At 35.5% G+C, this 16,664-nt stretch overlaps 1 protein-coding gene across 3 annotated transcripts in view; it reads right to left on the bottom strand.

The window, feature by feature from the left end:
* The window catches only part of SMAP1 (small ArfGAP 1), a 224,708-nt gene that overhangs the window by 67,881 nt on the left and 140,163 nt on the right, over positions 1–16,664 (bottom strand). For 2 of the 3 annotated variants that reach the window (XM_036767086.1, XM_036767087.1), the window contains exons 5-6: positions 8,122–8,196; positions 4,468–4,548 (exon numbers count right to left, since the gene is read on the bottom strand). In XM_036767086.1, coding sequence (XP_036622981.1) covers positions 4,468–4,548; positions 8,122–8,196 — 156 coding nt within the window. The remainder of the gene's footprint in view (positions 1–4,467; positions 4,549–8,121; positions 8,197–16,664) is intronic. The other variant, XM_036767088.1, reaches the window with a different exon arrangement.

Genomic DNA, 16,664 nt, shown 5'->3' on the forward strand with positions numbered 1-16,664 from the left:
GATGATCCCAAGCTACATTAAATTTTCTTCTCAATTCCTACAGTACTTGGGCTATATCTTACAGTTTACTATTTGACAGTATAGTATTTTATTTTCCAGCTGTTTTATCTACATAAATTTTATCTACCTAACAAGTATAAGAACCTTGGGTTATATGTTTTGTATGTTCTACAAGGCACCTAACAGTGTCAGACTTATTGATTGATTTCCTATGCAAAATGTCACTTTTTTTTCTCTGATGAAGAATAACAGTACAGTAATTATTCTAATATTAAGTGGTATTCTGGTTCAATTTTTTTTTTGCCTTTTCCATTCTAAAGCACATCCATAAAAAAATAAATAAGCCACAGCAAATTGCTTTTCTTATGTTCATCTACTTTTCTTCTCCAATCTTGACCCAACCCATTTGTCTTGATCTCATTTCCAGCCAAAGTCATTGTTTAGTTTGGCTGATGACACTCAAGGGAGAAAAGATGATGATCCTAAAAAGAGTTTATAAAGTGTTTCTGATCTAATGGTCATGGTACGTAGGATTTCTATTTGCTATCAGAAACCTAGAAAATCTAAGTTTTTATCTAAATCAAGTGTTTAAATCACTTCTGTTTAAATCACCTTAAAATTACCAATAAGAAATCCCTCGACCATTCTTTTTAAAAACAACCTAGTCAATGCCTTCAGCTTAGGGAGAAAAATCTTGATTTAGCATATATATACAGAATGTAGATACACAGTTTTAAAGGAAGTGATCATTTAAGTGAGCCTCTAAAAGGAATAATTTGCCTCCTGAATTTTAAAAACCTGTTGTGGCTCCTTAGTTCACTATTCTTAAAAACTCATGCACACACACACAAAAATAAAAATAAAAATAGTTTAAAAATCACCCATACAAATTAACTCATAAATCATAAGTTTCAGTTTCTCTCCCTACTTCTTCACCTGTCAACAAATGCGCTCAGATCTCACTTAAACCTTTCTAGGTTAGCGTATTCTAGCCCACTCCTTTTTAACCACATACTTTTGGACAGAGTAGCCTACACTACCTGCATCTACTTCTCTCTCCATCATCCTGTAACCCAGGTTTTGGCCCCCGCTATACTAAAGTCAAGGTCAACAATGGCTTTGCTAAGCAGTGAATTCTTCTTTATTCTCTCTGAACTAGACAACAGTCACTCACCTCTTTCTTCATATACTTTCTTACCACTGCTGACATGCTACTAGAATATATATATACTATGCTGGTTCTGTCTCCTGTGCTGTATCTTTCTTTTCCTACTTCTAATTGTGGACATGACCGTGATCTGTCTTCTGCCCTCTTGTCTTCTTTCTCTGCTCTTTCTTCCTTGGTGGTCTCATTTACAATAATAATTCCAGTTATCAATACTACACTGATAACTTCCCAAATCTATACTTCCAGCTCTGACCTCTTTCAAAAGTTCCAGTCTTATATTCAACTGCCTGTTTGACAACTCTTCCCAGATGTTCTCTCAAACACACATAGGTCTAAAATCATTCTCATCTTCTTCCCTTCTAAACTGTCCTAGTGACTGCTAAAGGAAACATCAAAAGAAATTTTTTGTGTAAACTTTCAAGTCATATTATTATTCTCTAAATCACTCAAATTCAAAACATTATAGTCATCTTTCATTCCTTTCCACATACCACATCCAATCCACTCCTTGGTCCTGACAAATTTTCCATCTGCAATGTATCACTTTTCATTCTCAATGATACTGCCCTAATTTAGATTTTTATTAACACATATAGACTACTACAATAGCCTTATAAGTGAGATAATTTCACTCTCTTGAGGGTGAGGATGAAAATGGTTTTTCTGCCTCTATTATATTCTCTCTCCAGTTCACTGACAGATAAATTCTAAAGTATAACTTTGATCCCATAACTACCCTACTTAGAAACTTTCAAAAGTTTCCAAATGTCCAAAGGACAAATTTCTAAGACTACCATTCAAATCCTTTCACAATATGACTAGCCACTGACATTTCCATCTCACAAATATCTTATAACGTAGTCTAACTGGTCAAAGCAATGTTCCCTGAACATAGCTTGTCATTTTCTCAATATAGATGCTTAACGATAACCTGAAATGCTTTCCTTTCCCCATCTTGACCTTTTAAAATCCCACCTAGTTTTTACAGGTCCAGTTGAGAGACTTTACAAAAGCCTTCTTCTAATTAGTCATTGGTCCAAGCTTTCACATCCTGCAGCAAAGCCAGAAAACACTACACACACACACACACACACACACACACACACACACACACACACACTCTCTCTCTCTCTCTCTCTCTCTCTCTCTCTCTCTCTCTCTCTCTCTCTCTCTCTCTCTCTCTCTCTTACCACTGTGGTGAGACTTCACAAAAACACTCCAAAACACCAAACTATATTTCTCACTCAAGCAGATTAAATCTGCTCATGTTCTAATGCTTAAATTCTGCCAAAAGATCATACCATATTAATCTATTTTTAGTTTTACTAGTTCTCCTATCCCATTTATCCAGTCTTCCAGCTTTAAGTATAAACAACATTCCTATGTCTTCTCTCAGAAGCTTATTCTGCACAGCAGAAGGAAAATAGCCTGAAAGTCCTAAGGATGCAGCAACAAGGTAGATGACAAGGCCCAAGGGTCCTTAGGTGGCTAAGTATGTCAAGTGCCAGGGGACTAGAGGGCATAAAAGCATAGTAGGTGGTAAGTTCAGAGGCCCTTAGGAGCCAGGACAGAGCAGATAGTCCTCCATATTACTGGAAAGAATAGATGTTCACTCCCAGCTCATTCAAATCCTGTGCGTAGTCAAGTAGAAAAGTACAACCTCTGTGGTGGCAGTCTAGAAGGGTTCTGGGATGGCTTGGGGCTGGGTAAGGGGGTGAAGGAAGAAGGAAAGGAAGAAAAGCAAAAGGAGAAAAGCAGCAAACTATTCCAGATTTTCCTGCTTCTATAACTCTTTTTTCTATTTAGCTGACTCATGTAGTAGTACACTCACTAAAGAGGCCATTCCTCAAGGATTTATCCTCATACTCCCTCTCTTAACTCATTTTCTTTCCTTGAGAATTCCATTCACTATGATGGTTTCAATATCACCCTTCGAAGCAGATGACTACCAAATCTACATGGATCTGCAATCTGAACTTTTCCTTCTGAGAAAAGGAGAACTCTATTTGTAAGACATTTCTATTTACATGTATCACTAACACCTCAAACTCAATGTATCCAAAACCAAACTTACTTTTTCCCCCAAATCTGCTCCTTCTGAATTAACAAGTTTTTTTATGAATCACTATCATTCATCCAGTCTCCCATGTTGATAACCTTGGGACTATTATTGATTCATTCTTCTCCATTATCTATCATAATTAATCTGTTATCAATTCCTCTCAAATTCATATACAAAACATCTGAGATCCATCCTTAGTTTTCTAGTCTCACCCCACCACTGTGACAGGGACCCTCAATACCAGCTGACTAGACGACTGCAGCAGAATCCTAACAGGTCTTCCTGCTTCCTCTTTACCCCCTTCCTAGCTTAGCCCATCATACCACAGCCAGAATAATCTTTTGAATTCATAAATATGGCCATATCACTTCACTATTTGAAAATCTTCAAAGGTTTCCCATTAATTTCTAAATAAAGTTCAAACTCCTTGGCAAGGGAATAAAGAGATTCCATAATTTGGCACTACCTGACTTTTTCAGCTTTCTTCACATTACTTCTCTCCATATATGCTACACTCTAGTCTACCCTTTGTCCTTTAAATATGCTCTATACTCTCCCACTTATTGTTTCTGTTCATGTTTTTCATCACCCTTGGAAGGTCCTCCCTGGCCCTTCTGAGTTCATATTCATTATTTAAAGTTCAATTCAAATGGCACCTCTTCCATGAAGCCTTTCCAGATTTCCCAAATCATTAAGGCCCTTCATTTTTAGACTTCATATAGTACTTTGTTTTAAAACTCCTTAATGAATTTCCTATATACTGTTGTATATTACAGTTACACAAACTAGACTATAAGCCTGTTATGGTTGGAACAGCTGTATATAACTCCCACATTCTGTACAGAGTAGGTTGTAAATAAACATGTGTTTAGTGAACAAATCTCCACGGATACTTCCTTGATCTCCTGAGCAAAAAGTACTATTTCTCTCTCTCCTCTAAATTCATGTAGTACTTTATTTTTTTACCTCTTATTATTTATCACCTATGGCCTTGTCTTTTGTGTACATATTTTACCTTGCATACAAAACTGTAAGCTCTTTTGGAACAGGTACAATGTTGTAAGCATCTTTCTTCCTCCACACCTCTAGCTCATCATGTCTACCCAGCATAGGGTCTTGTATGTAATAGATACTGGGTAGCCATTTGTAAATTTAATAAAGTCATATATTTAGACTACCACTTCTAAATACACAAGAATTCCTTATTCTCTTTTCTAAAAATAAGGAAGTGTTTTACCTTCTCTGATGAAATGGGTTTTGAAGGTTTTTCTGGCTCCTTCTCTTTCTTTTTCTCTTCCTTTTTTTTCTCCTTTTCTTTCTAAAAAAAGGGAGAGAGAGTTTGATGGCAATCAAATTATCAAAATAAAGCACATGGTCAAAAATTGCCAATGTTTCAGCTTGTTTTCCTTAACTTTCCTTAACTTAATTTTTTTTATTACTAGAGGGGGTCCTATTGGGAGTGGGGACAGGAAGAGGTAGCAGGTCACAGAGAAATGAGAATGATGGAAGAAATAAAAAAGCACCAATCAACTATCACTCTAAATAAATAAATTATGAACATTTTCACAAAAATATGCTTCACAAGAAAGGAAAATAGGCAACAGGTACTGTGAAAAGAGCAGTAGTTTTGCAGTTGAAATACCTTGGTTTGAATTCTTTCACAAACTACTATAAAATTTTGGTCAAATTACTTACCACCTCTGAGCTTCATTTTTCCTATTTGCAAAATGCAGGTAACATAATATCAGCACTACTCTTGTGTGAATTGTTAGCAGGAAAGCATTTTGTAATTGCAAAGTGATACAAAAATAAGCTATTAACATGATTATACAAGATAGCTAGGTGGAGTAGTAGGTAGAGCCCTGGGCCTCCAGTCAGGAAAGACTCCTCTTCCTGAATTCAAATGTGGCCTCAGGTACTTAGTAAGCTATGTGACCCTGGGCAAGTCACTTAACCCTATTTGCTTCAATTTCCTCATTAGTAAAACAAGGTGGAGAAGGAAATGGCAAACCACTCTGGTACCTTTGCCAAGAAAACCCTAAAAGGGGTCACAAAGAGTAGGATACAACTGAAAAATGACTAAACAACAAAAATGATTCTAGATGCTTAGATAATTCTCTAAATCAAAAAAGCAACAGAATACTTAGGCAACAGACGCTAGTATTACTGAAGTGCTTGTTTCTACTCAATGGGACACACACACACACATACACACACACACACACACACACACACACACACACGACACAAAGCAAAGAGACACGTCTCCTAACAAAAAGCAAAAGGAAAAAGTAAGATAGGTTTATCTATGTTTTTATTTGGAAAACTATTTCCCTAATTCCTTAAAGCATCCTTAGGCTGAACTAGGCTACTTCCTAAAAGCAATTAATGTAGCGGTTTTTGTTTCTTTTAAAAAGGAAAGGAAATTAAATTAACGAACAGAACAAGTGTAGATTTAGCAAGAATGAGAGATATAAACATAGCAAAGGAAAAAAAATTCACTAATTTTATATTGGAGGAAATGAAACTATGTATCTAAATTGGGCTTCAGAATAGTATTCTCTTAAAAATATACCATAACCACAATATTATATGGTTAAAACAGCAAATAAAACCTGCAGAGTTCCCAACTATGCTTCAGAATTTCCTCTGTAGGCTAGTTGTCTAAAACATCCTAGTGTATATTCCCATAATTTTATAACCCAATATTATAAATGGTTCTTAGGTTCCCAAATTAACTCGGAAGTCTACATAATCCAAAATGTTGTTGAACTGTAGTACTAATGGAGTCTAAATTCTGGGTTCAGATATAATGAGGCAGAATATTCCAGAAGCAGCTCTCCAGTTTGTTTTTAACATACTATCAAGACAAGGATAGTATGTATATCTCCCATTGCTCTTCTTTCAAGAATGGTATACGCCCAATACCTTTATGCTAATTTAGGTCAACAACTGAAGCAACCTAGGCTAAGCCTATTGGATAGGCCCTATCCTAGCCTATAAAATGCTGAAAGTTTCAAACTGAAAGTAGAGTAAGAGGAAACAAACATTCCACTGGATGCCCTCCAGCTTATCAACGTCCTTCCTGAAATGGGAAGACCAGCAAGGAATACACTGCTTTAGATGTGATCAGACAAGGGCAGGGGAGAGCAGAACACTGCACAGGTCCTAGACATGATGCCCCTTAACACTGACTAAGAGCACATTCCCTTTGTTTTTGTAGCCATTTATCAGTAGCCTCACCCATGTGCCTACAGTAAAAACAAAAATAGTAACTATAAGCTGGGATTTCACTGGTATAGGGAAACCCTAGGCAAGGAAAAAGCCTCCACTAATTCAGGATGGCATCTTCTCTACAGCTTAGTCTTAGAGTGTTATCTAGAGCGGAGGATGCTGCCTGCAAGACTGGCAGGAACTAGATTAAAATGTAATTGAGAAATATTTAACAAAATAAATAAAAACATAATAAAACATAGAGAATATGTGGCTTTCTTAGTACGTGGCCTGCATGGATCCTTATTTGCAGTTTACTAGCCTCCAATTTCTGAGTTTGACACCACTGACGTAGAGCACTGAGAGGTAAGTGACTTGTTCAGTTGTTTTCAGTCTTGCCCTACTCTTCATGACACCATTCGGGGGGAGGTCAGTGACTTTCCCAGACACATATACAACATATTAGAAGCAACACTTGAACATGAATGTTCCTGGCTTCAAGGCTGGGTCTCCATCCACAATATTATTATCATGATTATTAAACATTTACATAGTCATTACTATGCACCAGGCACTTGTACTAAGAGCTTTACAATTATCTCATTTGATCTTCATTAACAACTCCATTTACAGGTGAGGAAACTGAGGCAAACAGAGTTTAAGTGACTTGCACTGGGTCACCTAGCTAGTGAGTGTATGAGACTGGATGATAATGTTGCCTCTCCTGCATTTCCCCTGATTTATCAGTTCCAAGAGTAATGAATGATTTTTAGTTGACAGCCTCAGGTTTGTTTTATCATATAAACTACTGCCTAGTCATACCTCTCTACTTCTGAAACAGACTTTTTTTAACCCAAAAAATAAGAATTTACATTTATCATTATTAAATTGTATTTTATTCAGATTGGGACTATTCTGGAATAAAGATCTTTTTGAAATTGTATACATTAATCAACAAATATTTATTAAGTACTTCTTATGAGCTGGGGACAAAAACACAATAAAGTAATCCCTACTCATCAGAATTTTATATACTAATATTTACACCAGGACTACCAGAATAGCTATTTCAAAACATTTTAACTTCAAAAAGATTATAGATCATATGTTGCAACCAGACCATCAAAATTCCTAAAGATTACTTTTATAATACTAAAACTTTTTATTGAAAACAAAAATAATATTTCTTATTCTATCCTATATTTTCACATTTTAATATTTATATATTTAACTCCCACAATGCACATTAATGTAAAATTTTAAATTTGACCCAGTAGCACTTTCTTAATGATAAAATAAAGATATTTTAACATCTCTGTCCATTATTTATGGATATGAAACCTTTAAAAGAAAATTAAAAGATAATTAATCTACAGAACTCACTAAAAACAGATGAACTCAACAGCAGTTATATAGAAATATCTTTAAAAAAAAAACTTGAAAAGAGATAAGTATAAAAAGCAATAGCTTTTAAAAAGGTATAGATTAGGATTCTGACTCCATAGGTCTACAAAGAGATAGAGTATGTTGCACTTTAAATTTTGGGAACTCAGAGAGATATAATCACACATGTTTTATCCTACCCAAATTATGGCACACAATAAAGCGGGGGGGGGGGGGGTAACCAACTTAAAGTAGTTGTTCTAAAATGCAATCTGCTTTTTACAAAATTAGATACCTCCAATTTGTTTTTCTCAGCAGCAGCTTGCAGAGGAGAGGATACCAAAGGCTGAAGAACATCAGAAGAGGAAATCTGTATATAGCAGATGAAAAAGATAAGAAGGAAACCAAAGAAAGTGATCAGAACTGACAGAGAAAGCAAAGAAATACAATTTCATGTATTTCTAAGAAACAGAAGCACTTTAACTCAAGTTAACAATGGAAGAACAAAGCAACAAAGAAAAAAAGCATAAAATTAGTCTTTAACATTTTCCTGGTGGCATTTCTAAAAGTAAAAGGATCTATCAAATAAGAGGGCATGATTTATAATGAAATTCACTGGGATATAATTAAAAAGGTATTTGGATAAGATTACACTACAAATATGAGAAAAATAATTAGGTTTCTTTCATTGTTCAGCTTTAACCAACCCAACTGCTAAAATATTAATGTTCTGAAGTATGAAGGCACATTTGTCCCATGTGGCAGGAGAGAGAAGATAGTTTTTATTTTTATTCATGGTAACATTTTTAAGAATGGGAAGGAAAAAAGATCTGGAAGGGTAAAAGATTTAATTTTAATTTTAATCAACTATTTAAAAGAACAGGGAAAAATAAAGAAAAAGTGGGTTAATATAAAATAACATCTGAGTAGTCGACAGCCAGACTTATTATAAAGCAATTTATACACCTCCTTCTCTGAGATCAGCATGTACAACCACTATTTCCAGTGCCATACTCACTGAATTACCCAAAGGCATTATGAGACAGTTATATACGCAACAGAGGCAATTTACACATGAAAATGGGTTTCATCTAAAAGCATTTTCACACATCTTCCCACCCAATTTCTACATGCGTAGTTGATCACTTTAATGGAAGCATTATCTTCCTGTTCTCTTTACTGCCAAAATGTAACTGAAATACGTTCACAAAATGTGTAGTAGATCTTCAGAGCCATAAAACTGACATCTCTATGCTGCCCTATCATATCAATAGTGCCTACAAGGAATTTTTAAAAATAAATGGTGCTATTACAGATAGGTCATTATGTAGTGTCAAAATAACATTACTTAAATGACAAGTACTCAGCCAATCCTCCAGTTATTATGTTAGCTTTGACATTAATTCTGAAACCATAACTAAAGACAATAGACTTTAGAAGGTCTTTTTATTCCCTGTAGATTATCGCAAACTTATATAAGAACAAGTCTTAATGGCCTTGTTTTGATCATCCAAACTGGTTATATGATGTCTACTAAAAGAAATTATGCTTAGGAAAAATACAAAACAACAAACAAACTTTGGACCTTGCCCAGGAAAATCAGACTATGCTTGAAACTACAATTTCGACTGACAGTGGTTTATCCTAACCAGGATTTCACTCTTACCATCTTACATATAAAGTATATTAGAGCTGGAAGGATATATAATGAAATCATCTCAGAGATCAATCTGTCCTTTTCTTTTTTTTAAAGCCTCCAGTATCTATGGCATATACATATCAAGTGGCAGCATGGTAAAGTGGAAAGAAAGAGTTATGAGAGATCTGGATTGCAATTCTGCCTCTGACAATTAATTACCAGTTGTGTTACTACAGAATAATAATATGCACTCCAGGAAGAAACACCTGAGATGTCATGTAATGTTTTGCAAACCTTAAATCATCATGAAATACCAGCTATTATTATTGCATTATTGATAAGACTGATCTAGAAACTGAGCATAACTTCCATAGTGGAGAGGTAGGAAGTTATGTAAAAGTCTACTGACCCCCAGAAAACAAAAACAAAATACAATTTAATTTCAGTGCAGTTTTTCTGTTTTTATTTGCAAAATAAAGGAAATATAAGATGTTCCTTTCAGTATCTTTTCAGTTTTAAAACAAGCAAACTAAAAATTTATTCAATAAATCTAAGAAACAAAACAAAGTATGTTAGTTTTACATTATGCATAGTTAAGGAAAAGACAAACCTAGGAGAAGTAAGAAGGCTAGAAATCAACAATTAAACACGAAGGGAAGGAAAAACAGAAGATGACAAATAGGAAAGTACGGGGGAATAGAGAAATAAGAGAAAAAAGTCTATGAGGGGAAGGGGAGAAAAAGGAAAAAAGAATTTGGCAGGATGAGGGAAAGATGAGGAGGGAACCACACCAAGTATTCCTATTTTCTATAAGTGTATGAGAATTGCAATAGTTCTGAAACTCCTTTCTGCAGTGTGAAATTTAACTTTCCTTTTAAAATTAATATTCTAGGCTTGAATTTCAAATTTTAAAAAACAGATGTTTTGTTAATTTCTTGTTTTTAAAATAACCTAGATTTCCCTCTATGTTTCTTTCCATCCATCCTCCCAGACAACCATCCTTATAGCCAAGAACATAAATGTTCAACTTTTTACAGAATTCTAAAGGTTTTACTCTTGAGGGAAGGTACGAGGTTAGACCTAAGTAAATTATTCTGGAACATTAGTAGTATCCGTCAATTATCAGTTATGACTGATAGTCCACATAATCACAGACTATAAGACTACTTTGTAGTAGGAAATATATGTACAGGTTTTTTATTTTTAATTAATCTAGGATGGCATGAAGATAATACTTGGAAAGAGCATTAATTTTATTTATTCACTGGTAGACTTTTTTTTTTGGTAACCCCAACTCCCATCATCAAATGCCTAGGAGGATCCTAAAGGGGATATTATATTGCAGGGGTAGAAATAAACAAATGGATGAATATATTCTTCAGGGGGAAAAAATTTAAGTTAACAAAAACTGAGAACCTTTAAACTGGAAAGAACCTTAGCAATAACAAGCTTTTATCAACAAATTTAGCAAATATTTATTAAATATCTACCATATACAAATCATCGTTAGCATCAAGGAGATAGGAATACAGAAATCAGACACCAGGTCATCTGTGTCCTCATAGAACATACAATCTTACTAGTAGGATAGATAAGATGTATAAACAATTAACATAATTCAAATTCAAATATGATGAGAGAATGAGAAAGGTTCAAATAAAGTAATATGAAAATTCAGAGTTAGGCTGTTAGATCTCCCAGAGAGTCAAGCCTATAGAGAAATACCACTCATCAACAAGAGTTTATCACTAAAGAAATAACATTGTTGGCCACAGATTAATACTGTATGTCATATAATATTTACCTTCTTTAAACAATTAATCAAGATACTTTTCATGGCCAATCCCTACTATAATGCATCCAACTCATTAGATCCACAATATCATAAGTGGTTAAAAAAATGTTGAAGGGATCATAAAATCACATACTTCAAATTTCCCCATTATCATCATGTCATGATTCCTCCATTCATGTCCAGTCTCACTACCATCTCTACCTTCTGCCAAAGGGAAAATTGAACTTCACACCTGAGTCCACCCAAGGATTTTATTGGCAAGCTTTGACCTTATTTTGCCTGGATTCAGGCCTCCACAGTTCTTCCTCTATCAGAATGTAAGCTTCTTGAGGACAGGAATAGTCTTGCCCTTTGTATTTATACCCCAGTGCCTGGCACATAGAAAGTGTTTAATAAATGCCATTCGTCTATCTATCTACCAATCTATTTTTCACTGACAAAGACTTTAGAGACCTGTAATTCTGTTAACAAGTTGAACTGAGGGGCAGCTAGGTGGCATAGTCAATAGAGCACTAGTCCTGAAGTGAGAAGGACCTGAAATAAAATCTGGCCTCAAACACTTACTAGGTGTGTGACCTGGGCAAGTCACTTAATCCTGACTGCCTCAAAAATTAAATAAAGTTGAATTGAGTCAACAACTATGGAGCAGCCTTGAGATTTCCTCCACTTCCATCAAACTGGGATAGCTTCAAAGTGCACCTACTCCGGTGCACTGCAATTTGAAGCTACTTTGCAACTGTGCACAGAAAGGGGATGGCAAAGCTGTGAGGAACCTGATCAAACATAAAAAAATTAGACTTGCTGGTGGGCTTTTTTTCAATCCTAAGTTATCCATCTGACTATGGCTGTTTGTCATAATAAACCAGCAAATAAAGAGAATATTCTTTAAAAATCACAATGTTATATAAAGCATCTAATCACTTTTTCACCCCCAAAGTTTCTTTATTTTCAAGAAAAGTAAATAACCTCTGCCAGTAATGAATGACTCGACTGAAATCAATTCTTGACTATCCTAATAATCATCAGTTAAAAATGCGTTAGATTTTCAGGTGAATGAGTACAATGGTACGTGATCTTATTGCCACTGTTCTAAAAGAAGTATACCTCACACTCATGTTAATTTTATTTAAAGTTAAAAAATAAAGGACCTGTTTTTCTTTGAATTACTATCTACAAGGCAGGGTATCTTACTGTATATTATAATACTCAAATAAATAGTTGAGAAAATTTGTTTTCAGATGTTAAGAGGCAATGTAAAAGGAATTTAAAGCAAATAATATGTGTAAATCTTTGAAGGAGTGGCAGTATATGCTTATCAGTTCAGGCCTTATTTCATCCTTATGGTTTTCTCACTGTCCTTCACAAGGATGTAAGAAAAAGAAGGGTAAATTTTCTATGGACTTTACCTAGTTTATTCACTTACTATTTGCACAAATATTTGTTTCCTGTCATCTATACATTGGGTATTATTTACACCCCACGGGAAATAGGAAGAGAAACAAAAATTCACTGGACTCTTCCACTCTGTTACTGTCTTGTCCCATCTAATTATCTCCTCCCCTCTTCTTCCAAGCTTCTAGAAACTTTCTCCACCAAGGCACCACACTTGCCCTGTTCAGTCACCACCAGAAAGAGATACAAAAAGCCCAGAAGTAACAGCTCAATGACACTCTGAGAATCAATAAGAAGTCAGGCTTAAAAGAGGGGGAAACATAGTCATCCATGGTATTTGCCAGTGTCACATTCTGCACAAATTACAAATAGAAGAGGAATTTACAATCTCTTCTCTGCCCAGTTGCCAAAGTGATTTTCCTAAAGCAAAGGAAAATTCCTGCTCAGTAAATTCCAGCAGCTTCCCTCTATCTATGGAGTCAAGGTCTAATTCTTCATTTGCTCTTTAAAATCCTTCACAACCAGGATCCAGTCTACCTTTCCAACCATATTAAACATCATTTCCCTTCACATACTTCATGCATCTAGCCAAACTAGTTTTCCTCTAAGTGAAGCCCACATACCACCTTCTCTATGAAGCCTATCCTGCTTCCCTCGCGTAGTGCCTTCTCTTTAAAATTACCTGTATTTTTGTGGATACATTTTATATACATTTATAAATGTAAGCTCCTCAAAGGCAGGGACTATTTCATTTTTGTCTTTTTATTCCCAGCACCTAACTCAGGGCCTGGCACACAGCAAGCATTTAAAAATTGCCTGCCGATTGATTGATCTTAGACGGCAAGCTTCTCTAGGAGCTCCCATTTGGAGATGACATTATGTTGAGTGAACTGGGTTCTGGATTAACACAGGATAGCCACGCAATGAGATACAAGGTCATTCAAGAGAGATCCACCTTGGTGATTCATACAAGAAAAACCAACTTGATGAAGGATGAAAATTAACCCTATAATGACATGCAGTCAGCACATAAACCTTGAATAGACCTAGCAGATGGACAATGAACTGGGCCAAGAATTGAACAGGAAGAGAGGAAGTGTCTGCACTGCATTTTCAACAATGCCAAATTACTGTGTGTCCTTCCACATCGATCCATCTTTTTAAAACAAACTTTCTCCCCACAGTGCTATAATAGTAAGAATATCATATAGAACAGTGGTAGCCACCTCATATACAAAGGGATCCCTACAAGCTGCAAACCTATTTACAAAGCTACAAGTTAAAATTATTCATATTGCACTGTATTTTTATTTACTTTATTAAACATTTCCCAATTCCATTTTAATCTGGTTCCAGCCGCCCTTGGAATTTTTCAGGCCACTCTAGGAGTCCAACACCTCTGTTATAGAACAATACAATTTTAGAAGAATAAAAACTGTAGGCAATCAAAAGTTCAATAAAAAGATTAATATTTAAATTCTAGTTCAAAATGCAATAAAACAGTTTTAGTTTTATTTCTCAGAATCGGAAGGGAGCTAAAAGGGCGATCTCTAAGCAATTAATAAAGCAGCCTATTTCACTTCTGGACAGTTTTTAGCATGAAGAACTTCATGCTAAGAAGATCCATCTGAAATCTACTTCTTTGTACCTTTTGCCTTTCTTAATATTCTATATAGTTACTGGATGAACTGGATGCATATTCTCTAGCCTTAGAAAACAGGAAGACAAGCAAGCATCCTCTTGTAGTATATGACATATTTTTTTTATCATCTCAAACTGGAAGTGACCTAAAGAAGCAGCTGAGCCTGTTAAAAACTGCCAGAAAGAATAGTTTAGTATCAACTATACTAAAAGTAAAATCATTATGTTTGGCAGACATTCTCCAACATCTAAATGAACAATACTAAACAATTTAATCCAACATGTCAATGCATTTGGCCACTTGGAGGAATATTTACAGCTAAATACCTCCTGGTGGGCCCATCTGAATCCAGTTCTACTCAAAATCTGATACTCCACAGGAGCAATACTGAGACTATTTTATGATCAAGACAGCCAACTGGTAACACCTGCCCTTAACATTTTTCAGGCCAAAATAGCCTCTTCTATGCTTTATGTTCCAGAACTCTAAGGTCTCAACAGTATTTGTCCAGGTGCTTGAGCCGATTTAAAACTGCTATTTGGGGGGAAAAATTGGCATGACTTAAAGGCATCTCCAGATAGAAGTTAGATAGTCTTATCTAGATCAAAATAAAAACTAGGCATCTGAATTTTAACAAAGCAATCTCACCTCTTCCTTCCACAGGTCTAGTGTCTAAAGCATATGATTTAAAACACAAAGCTGGGGACTACATAAGTAATATGACCACCTACTATGTGCTAGGCACTGTGCTATGCTCTAGGGATAAAAAAGGAGGCAAAGGACAATCACTGTTTTCAAGGAGCTCACAGTGTAATGGGGGAGACAAGTAAACAAATATGTACAAACAAGCTATGTATAGCATAAATAGAAAGTCAATAAGATAGGGAAGCTACTGGAATTAAGAGGGATTGGGAAAGACTTCCTGTAGAAGATGGGATTTTAGTTGAAACTTAAAGGAAGCCAGAAAAACCAAGAGGCAGAGATGAGGAGGGTGAGCATGCCAGGCATGAGAACAGCCAGAGAAAACCAAGAAATGGAGTGTCTTGTTTATATAACAGCAATGAGGTCAGTTCACTAGATCAAAGAGTACCTGGAAGGCAGTAAAGTGTAAGAAGACTGAAAGGTAAGAGAGGGCTAGGTCATAACAATCAATAAACATCCTACTGAAGACAAACCTATTTCTCCTGGAAGCAAATTTTCAAAGCAAAAATACCATCCCTTACATTCATTCAATCAGTATTGACTGAATACCTCTTCCACATAAAGAATTTTTGGAGATAGACTGGAAAAAATATAGTTCCTTTCCTTGTGGAAATTACAGTTTAGTTCTACTTGATGATCTAACGTCCCAGCTCTCCTTCCCAGTTCCCCTAGCCTCCTATCTAAATTCATCCTTCACAAAATTCCCAACCATCTGAATAGTTTTCGTTACCAATACATGTTTTTAATAAAAGTCAGAAATACTGGATTTAAATTATAATTCTAACATCAGACCACTATCTAACAACGTGCTGTGTTTCTGAGATCATGGTACAACAGAGATGTAACTACATCTGGAGTCTGTGTAAACTGATTCAATTCCTATTTCTGCCTGTATGGCTTTAAGCAAGTTACTTAACTTCAAGTCTCAGTTTCCCCATCTGTAAAATGAGACTATACTAAATGACTTCTGAGATCCTATTATTCCACTAGACTCTCCTATTAGCACTTCCAGGAGTGTTATGCCTTTTCTCTTCTTTCATACTCTCCAGTCTTCACTAGGTTAAATGAATCACTGGAGCTCCATCAGTGAGAATCAAAGTCCCTCTACTGAACCCTAAGCTTGGACTGATTAAGGCAAGGCACCAACATTACACAAATTATTCTTGAAAACTGAAAAAGTAAACACACTACCATATTATATTTATGAAACAAATATAGTTCTAATATCTAAGGTTAGAACTGCAGACCAACATCAATAATGAATACTGATTCAGGTAAGGCCTGAAAAAATTGGTAATACTATGTCATGAGTCAAATTTCACAAATAGGTAAACTGAGGCAATTCCCTGAGGGTTATAACAGCTTATTAATAAGATGCTAAACCTATTAATAAAAGGGTCTGTGCCCACTTCCATTTGTGCCAAGACACAAAAAGGGATTGATGGCTGATGGATTTTTTAAGCCTAGGTATGTCTTTCTTCTGACTGGCCTGACAGTAATTCATTTGGACCTCCCCAGGCAAAAGCAAGGCAATCCCAATTGGTGGACATTTTAATGAGGCAATGGGTTCTCAGCTCTGTCTTTTCACTTGGGGGAGGGGGGATTGGCAGCAATCTGAAGCTAAGGAAAGTGGGAAAGAAATATCGGTTATTATGGTTATTAAATAAT

Source organism: Trichosurus vulpecula, chromosome 7 (assembly GCF_011100635.1).
Source record: "Trichosurus vulpecula isolate mTriVul1 chromosome 7, mTriVul1.pri, whole genome shotgun sequence".
Lineage (NCBI taxonomy): Eukaryota > Metazoa > Chordata > Mammalia > Diprotodontia > Phalangeridae > Trichosurus > Trichosurus vulpecula.